Source organism: Nuphar pumila, chromosome 10 (genome assembly GCF_984573655.1).
Source record: "Nuphar pumila chromosome 10, dmNupPumi1.hap1.1, whole genome shotgun sequence".
In the NCBI taxonomy this organism is placed as follows: Eukaryota; Viridiplantae; Streptophyta; class Magnoliopsida; order Nymphaeales; family Nymphaeaceae; genus Nuphar; species Nuphar pumila.
The window spans coordinates 84,677,743-84,686,240 of record NC_143258.1 but is presented as its reverse complement, the minus strand read 5'-3'; the positions used below and the strand labels follow the sequence as shown (position 1 = coordinate 84,686,240).

Here is an 8,498-nt window from a genome sequence, read left to right as displayed (position 1 = left end):
CGGGTTTTTAAAGCTTTAAAATCGTTGTTAAAATCAAGAAAGTAACTTGCTGTGATGATATTTTTCTCATCCGATGTCCGATTTTGGATCTGTAAATTGATATGGATTCATATTGATTAGATATATCTACTGTGAAATTTTCAGAATTTTTGATCACTGTTTAGTATTTTTCCTCTGTCAGAGACTCTGATTTTCAATTTAAAATTCGTTAGGGTTTACCAAAACCCTAATCAGACTTGTGTTGTTTATAAATCTCAAACCACAGATCCGATTCATGATCTGTAAAAAGTGAGTATTGTTATTTTTCTGTTAACTGTTCACTGTTAAAATCTCAGATATTGTGAATGAGAGCTGCTATTTATCCCGAAATTTTCAATTGAAAGTATCAGTTAGGACCAAAGTTAAAATCAATATATTCAAGTCCGGATTGTCGGATGGGGATCTCCCTGGTTTTAAAGGCTTTTTCATATCTGTAAAAAAGAAAAGTTTTGTTTTCTGTCTATTTGGTCTCTGTAAAATTTCATAGATTTTCATGGAGGTTTAACCCCTGATTCGGGTCTAACTCTGAAACTGGTTTATGACTTAGGTTAAAAATAGCTTATTTTAGGTTATTAATGCAATTTTCGGATTAAAATAATGTCAAAAAATTATTTTTGCAATTCCAATATGATTTTAGGGTTATAATAAGTGTCTTTGCCAAATATTATGAAATTTAGGATTCATTTGATGTCTGAATTAAGAAAATTGCAAAAAGGGTACTTGAAAGATCCAAAAACACTGCCAAAATCATGATATTGGTGATATTTCTTGATTTTCTTATATAATTTCATGTTTTTAGGGTTTGTTCATGTCTAGAATCATGTTAGGGTGTTTCATGTTTGATTTTGTGTTTATTTCCATTATAAATCTCAAGTTTTATCAAAATCTATTTCAGAAAACCCTGATTTCAAGGCCATAGTTTTGCTATCAGGGGTAGTTTGGTCATTTGACTTTAATTTCGAAGTCCCTAACCCTAATTTTCGTATTTTTAATCATGTCATATCTTACTTAGTTCAATTTGTCATTATTTGCATTTCAAAAGTTACATTTTATAAAATATCTTTCTGAAAACCCTGATTTCAAGGCCATAGTCTTGCTATCAGGGGTATTTTGGTCATTTTAACCCCAATTTCGAAATTTCATATCTTATCTTTCTTATTTATTTAATTTTATTTCATATTTCATCATTTTGATTTAAGAGAATCATGGCAAAAAGGCTTATATCTAGTAAAATCCAACAATTTCCAGATATTGCTGGATAAATCTAGAAAAGCCAACATATCTTTACTAACAAAGTTTTCTAGTTTTGCAGGAACATTGAAGACTTTATTTCCTGTATTTAAATTTGATTAGTGATGTAAATTAAATGTAAATTTGGAATAAGAATTTCAATTCCTGCATAGACTAGGATTGCATTGCATATAGTTTAATTCTGCAAATATTAATATCTGATGAATGTATCATTCATGCACATTTTCATAAATTCACTATGGTCTACACGAATGGCACATGCACTAGCTCTTATGGAGTTGACAAACTTGGTGGAATTTGTATTTATGACCATAGTCAGAATACGAATGATACATAGATTTGTAATCTTCGTATTAGTCACATTCAACCTACACTCTTAGGCTAACTTCAAAAATGCACTGCATTTCTCAAAAATACAAAAAGATTTTCTCAATTCCTCAAAATCAAGTCTTTCAAATTCATATTCATTCATTTCATTCATTTGCAAATTTCAATTCAGAGAAATCAGTTTTCTCAAAAATTTTCTAAGTCTTATTCAAAAATCGATTTTCTCAAAACATTGATTTTCCAATGATATTTCAAGCATTTACTAAGTTTAAAATCCTGATTTTCCCAGTTATATATTCAATTTCAAAGTTTGAATTCAAAGAAATCAAATTTTCCAAAGTTATTTCACATTTCTCAAAATCGATTTTCACAAAATCCTTATATTTCTTCAGAAATTGATTTTCACTTTCTCAAATATATCTCAACCCTAATTCACGATTTTCCATGTGATATCCTTTCCAAGTACTTCAGTTATTCAAAGCAAACATCATGTTTTCAAATATGCATTTTCAACAATTCATAGCACATGCCTGATTCTTTGTGCATTTAGGAATTAGAATATGGTTTAGACAAATTGAATAGAGTATAAAATTGATCCTTAATTCAATTACCCCTGGTAAAGACGTCATGAACGGTTGAACCTCGTACCGACAGGCGAGTCCCATTCCTCAGAATTTTCCTGCATTTTAAAACAGAGACGAGTTATTTTCAAAATCTTTTTCAAAGGTCAGTTTGACTCGCAAAAAGTAAAAATTTTGCGATGATAACAAGGTACAGCTACTAACACAAAAAAACAATAAGGCTATGTTTGGGAGACTTCACTCGGGCTGTTGTGTCGTGGCTTCCGCAATGCTCCCATACACTCTTGCTGTTTGGGTGCGTTGGGACCGGTGGAAATGCCTGCCAACACCAGTCCCAACCAAAAACAACCTGAGAGAGATGGCACATCGACCAGTCTCTAGTTGATAAAATGCTGAAGGCCTCCCTGCCTGCTGGTGAGTACACCCAGCTTCCACCTTGTGGCAATACATGCTCTCATGAATTTGGAACCATGATTGTCCCATCTTCAATGACAAACCCACTCCAAGCCTGGTCGGGTCAGTCCCAAATAAAGACCAACACAAGCAGTGCAAGGTCAAATCCGGTACAGATTTGATGGAGCACTTAGTACTGGATGAAGCCAGTTGACTAACTGAGATTCTGGCTGGAACTCATGTCACGAAGTCCATTTCTGTCAGGTTCAGGTTGCTTTATACGTACAAATATGGCCGATGTTTTGAAAACTATCATGCTTTTTTGTCTATCAAATATACTTGTTTAGCTCTTCTTCAAAAATATCTATACTTAGCTAAACCCTTCGACCTACACACCTACTATATTTGAATCCTCACATATCTTCTACTTCTCCAGAAAAAAAAATTCCTAATATATCAAGTCTGGTTGGTTTCATGTGTAACAGAGGAAGCCTAATTGGAATGAAGGGAGTGGATCCTGATTGACAAAGTGGAGCTTTTTACGGTTTTCAGTGATGCTGCGTCCATGGTGACAACTAATACAACAATCAACGAAGCCTTTTTCTTTTCTGGAGAAGTCCATAAAAAGTTTTCAATTATACATGAAGAAATAGAAACCTTAAATTGTATCAGGACTAGTTTAACTGGATGCAGGAGTCCTCAAGTATTGACCCAATACCTTAAATTGTATCAACATATTTTTGGAAGTAGGGTCGCAGAAACTGGCCCAAAGTACTAGGAAAAACAAGAAGGCACTTCCCAGGCACAACCTTTTCCAAGAAAAGAAAAGAAAGAAAATCAACAAAAAGATTCTTCCGATCCAAATGGAAATGGAATGGTCTAATTTATTTTTCCTCATAAAAAATGTAGAAGCATTTTCATCCTCAAAAACTCAAGGAAGCCAAAGAATTTTTCAGTTTACTATTGGAAATGATCTGTTAGAATGAAACTTGGAATTCAATACTTAATACAGAAAGGAAAAGAACATGAAATAGGAAAGAAAAAGAATTACCAAAGCTTACAATGCTCTATCTACAATGTGCTTCATTCTTTGCAACATTGTGAGCCATTGCTTCTCATTCTCTCTAGATCTCTTACTCGTTGGTAATTTCTTAACTCTCTTCAATAGACACATGCGCTTATTTCTTTGATGTTGACTTCTTTCTTTGATGTTGACATTATCCAAGAGTCCATAGATATTATGAAAAGCCACTGTATTTGTACATTATGATCTTGCCACATCCCTGATGTGAGAGTTTCTCAATCTTTCCCAGAAGGGTTATGGACTCTGGCAGCTCTCCAATTTTAGTATTGTCCAGGAGCAATACAATTAGATTTTTTGCATTGCCAATAGAAATAGGTAGTTTTTGCAATTTGGTATTCCTCAAATCTAACTCTTTGAGGTTGCCCAAGCGTCCTACTGAATCAGGCAATTCAGTAAGGGATGTTCCTTTCAACTGAAGAACGGATAACGATTCAAGATCACCAATATTATTTGGTAATTCAGCAAGTTCTTTACACCATTCAGCACTGAGTCTCTCTAGTGTCTTCAATGATCCCATTGAAGATGGTAAACTTCCTAAAGCAGAATTATCAAGGAGAAGCTCTGTTAAGGAGTTCATGCCTTCCAACTGCTCTGGCAAACTTCTGAGTCTGGAACATTTAGATAGTCTAAGGGTTCGAAGAGAACTCAGTTTATTAATTGAATTTGGCAGTTTCTTCAGGAAACCGCAGTTCGAGAGGTCAAGGATTTCAAGTGAAGTCAGCTCAGAGACAGATTCTGGCAGCTCCACCAATTTGACACAGTCTTTCATATTCAATAAGACCAGGCTTTTTAGGTGTATAATCGATGCATCAATTTTGGCCAAGCTTCCACAGCCTTCAAGAGTTAGTTTCTCGATGTGTGGGAAAGAAGAAAAATCACAAATAGTTTTAAGTTTCGCACAACCACTGAGACAAAGAACCTTCAGCTGGTTCAACTTCTATCAAGCGAGAAAAAAAGATAATGTTTTGTAAGAGACCATCAAGAACATAAAACATAATAAAGAAGGATTCAGTTAGTGATATTGCTAACCTGGCTTGCTGACCAAGTAAGGCGTTGAAGATTCTTACTATGAGACAGATCAAAGGCCACTACATCCTGAAGATTAAGGTCACTGCCCAATGATTTACGGGTGCAACCTTGCCACTCCAACCATTTTAATCCTTTTGGTAGGCAGGACAACTTGCCTTCAAACTGTACATGGTTGGCACTAAGCAATTTAAGCCCAGTCAATCTCTTAAAACCAGACGTGCTGATCAATTTGGTTCCAATTTGTTCATCTTGTATACTAAGAAAGATGCCTTTCACAAAATTCGTTCCCTGAAAACAAATATGAAAACTAAGTATAAACTAGCATATGAACACACACACACACACACACACACACACACACACACACACACACATATATATATATATATATATATATATATATATATATATATATATATATATATATATATATATATATATATATATATATATATATATATATATATATATATTAGAGGGGGAGGTTGGTATTGTTTTTCACAAATCTGACCCCTAATATGTGTTTGGCATGGTCGATTTGCTAGAAAATGACACTTGAATCATGTTTTTTCAATAAAAAAAACATGAATTTTTAAGCTTTGAATATTTATGATATTTATAAAAATTTTACACCCTCAATTTTCATATTGAAGATCAGGATCCAAGGTGCAACGATATCCTCATCTGCCAGACAGATAAAATCTCTATTAACGCCAGCACAGTTGCCTCCTGTGACTGAGGATAATCATGAAAAGGATCTACATCTGAATCCTAACAAATCATCCACCTCTGACCTAGTGGATAAAGATAGGAGATTTGAAAAAGGATATCTATAGTAAGATATCCTGACTCGGCTAGTTATGTATAAATATGCTATCAAACACATATTCCTATGTATTGAGATTTTGCATGTTCAATAAAGTGAGCGTGAGTATGTTCTGCCGTTGCCGTGGACGTAGGTTCTATTTTTGAACCTAACCACGTAAATAGTTTTTTGTGGTCCTGCCGTTTCTTCATTTCAAACTTCGTAAAAACCAACAAGTGCATTGCAAATGTAGAATGCATCTATACTGTCAGATTTGATAAAAACAAGGAAAGGGACCCTTCAAAAGCCCTGAGGAAGGCACGGATCCGTGTAGGCAACTACCCTCTCTCTCTCTCTCTCTCTCTATATATATATATATTTATTTATTTATTTATTTCTGTGTGTAGTATGCATACCCAAGAGAGAGAGTTTTAGTAAAAATTTTGTAAAAACTGCAAGAGCTGCTGATCTTTTGTTGTATAAGTACAGAGGCTCAAAATAGAAACATTCAGAAATTCAGGATGCAAGTTCTGATTCCTCACAACATTTATGCATTTGGTTTAAGATTGTTATTGGATGCATTGATCATTAGACTTCTACTAGTAGTTTGTTCAAATTAAAAAGCTTTGAAAGGTTAGAAGAAAATATATGAAAAGGTTCCTCTTACTTCGTCTCTGTTCAATGTGTCCAAGATATCTCGATGGTCCCACAACCTGCTGCGCTTCCAAGAAGACTCTATATTTTCTTTTAGAACAACTCCTCTTCCCATATCCCTTAGCAGATCGTGCATCTCAAACTTGTGCTCATCATTTACCTTGATTAGACACTTGCGCGATAAGTTCTTAATTTGCTCATCTGGATTAAAGCCACAGGCCTTCCATATGTAACTAGCGATTTCCCTATCTTTTCCTACAAAAAAAAATGCAATGTCAAGAAATATGGTCCTCTCAAAGACATAAAGTTCCTCATAACTTATTTCCAAGCATTCCTGTATGTCCTTGTGAGGAATCCGTCTAAAGTTCTGTATTGTAGCTTCCCATTGATTTTCCTCTTTGTCAACAAATAAAGAGCATGCTAGTACTTTAAGAGCTAACGGTAGCCCACAGGTATACTTTATAACTTCTTTTGATGATTTCAAGTACTTGCCTTCTGGTTGATCTCCCCCAAAGACAAAATAACTAAAGAGTTGAAGTGAATGTTCATCACTCAATGCTTCAACCTTATAGATCTTGTCACCATCCAATCCGTGCTTCTTCAATATATGCTCATCCCTGGTAGTAATAATAATTCTACTTCCTGCAAGAAACCAGTCTTTACTTCCTGCTAATGCTTCAAGTTGTTTTTTATCACTAATCTGATCAAGAACAATAAGAGCTTTCTTCCGAGGAAGTCCCATTTTGAGTAAACTAATCCCTTGTCTAAAATCATGTACTTCCGTTTGTTTATCTTTCAACACTTCACGAATTATTCTAGTTTGTAAACACTCAATTCCTTTAGTTTTCAGTTGTTCTTTAATATCTGAGATGAAAATGGCATCATCAAACCTTCGAAAGATATTGTTGTAAACAGCCATGGCAAGAGTTGTCTTCCCAATACCGCCCATGCCGTGTATTCCGATCATTCGGATGTCGACTACATTAAGATCCAACAGGTTTTTCAGATATTCTATTTGCGGATCAAGCCCAACCGGATAATCAGCTACATGAAACGGAATCTTTTTTAGTTCAAGAACCCTCTTAACAATTAGTTCAACCAGTTTTGCCTCATGCCTGCAAACATTTAACAACAAAAAGTAAGAAACATAGTCTACGAATACATACATGATATCTGTATTGTTTTTATTCTCACTAATTTACAGAAACGGGTAGAAATCATGAGAAATAGCACAGAACCGGATGGTTCAGGAAACCCTTTCAGTTTTTCAAAATCCTCTCATGATTCTTCCCAGTTGAATTGTGGAATAAAAGCCCGTAAGGCACCTGATTTAACTTTAGCTACAGAAACGGCTGAAAGAAAATGTTCTTCATAGGAACCCCAATTAAAAAAGAGACATAAAAACATAGGAAAAAGATGTCATATCCATATACATCCTATGCAATAGATAAATAATTGGCATCGAAAATTTCAGAGAAGGGAAGAACTTGAGAGGAAATACCTAGCCCTCTACCAATTCATTTTCCTCATTTTCCACACACACACACACACACACACACACACACACACACACAGAGAGAGAGAGAGAGAGAGAGAGAACCCGTCGACCATAGTTTCGATATCGTATCCAGATATCCCCCCTGCCTCTTTCAACGCAATCCTCCACTCTTCCACCTCCTTTTTCAAGTGTTCGTTCCTTTGGTGCCCTTCAAAAGCAGTTCCATATGTTCCTGTTTGGTCCTTCACGACTCCAGGGTTGACGTGGTAGAAGACGGGGAGGATCAACCGATTACACTGGACGATCTTGGCTAGCTCTCTGAGGCACCATTTTGACTCTGCGTAGTTCTCAGAGAAGATGGGCACGAACACCTCCGAGGCCTCGATCTTCTGCATCAGATAACTGATTTTGTCCCCCTTCTCCAAGCCCTCGCTGTCCCTGAACACCGTGATGTGGTTGCCCACGAGGGCGTGATAGAGATGATCCGTGAAGCTCTTGCGCGTGTCCTTGCCTCGGAAGCTCAGGAACACGTCGAACTTGAACCCTGACGCCGAAATCGAAGAGGGGGACTGCAAACCGTTGCTCTCCTCCATCCTTCCTTTGCCAATTCCAACAGGTAGACTTTTGTTCCGATGCAGTGATGCTGTAAGCACAAAAATGGTTCGGAATTTGGAAAAATGAAGTAGCGTTTGAACGTTTTGTCCTTTCTCTTTGAAAAACACGTTCCAAAGCACATGGTTACCCTTTGACCAAGTCCTGGTGGATGAGTGGACCAAGATTTTAATAAAGGATTGTTGTGAGGGTCCGTATCGGGCTCCAAAGATTTTTTCTACTATT

At 36.0% G+C, this 8,498-nt stretch overlaps 1 protein-coding gene across 2 annotated transcripts; it reads right to left on the bottom strand.

The window, feature by feature from the left end:
* Positions 1–2,003: 2,003 nt before the first annotated feature.
* LOC149827131 (disease resistance protein RUN1-like) lies at positions 2,004–8,282 on the bottom strand. 2 transcript variants are annotated; one of them, XM_090020233.1, is made up of 4 exons: positions 7,764–8,282; positions 6,177–7,278; positions 4,705–4,992; positions 2,004–4,612 (listed from the first exon to the last, which is right to left on the bottom strand). In XM_090020233.1, the coding sequence occupies exons 1-4, from the start codon at positions 8,252–8,254 to the stop codon at positions 3,830–3,832; spliced, it is 2,664 nt and encodes an 887-aa protein (XP_089876359.1). In that variant the 5' UTR covers positions 8,255–8,282; the 3' UTR covers positions 2,004–3,829. The 2 variants fall into 2 exon arrangements, with proteins under 2 accessions (XP_089876359.1, XP_089876360.1); XM_090020234.1 differs by having other exon boundaries at positions 2,004–2,296.
* Between the last annotated feature and the right edge of the window lie 216 nt (positions 8,283–8,498).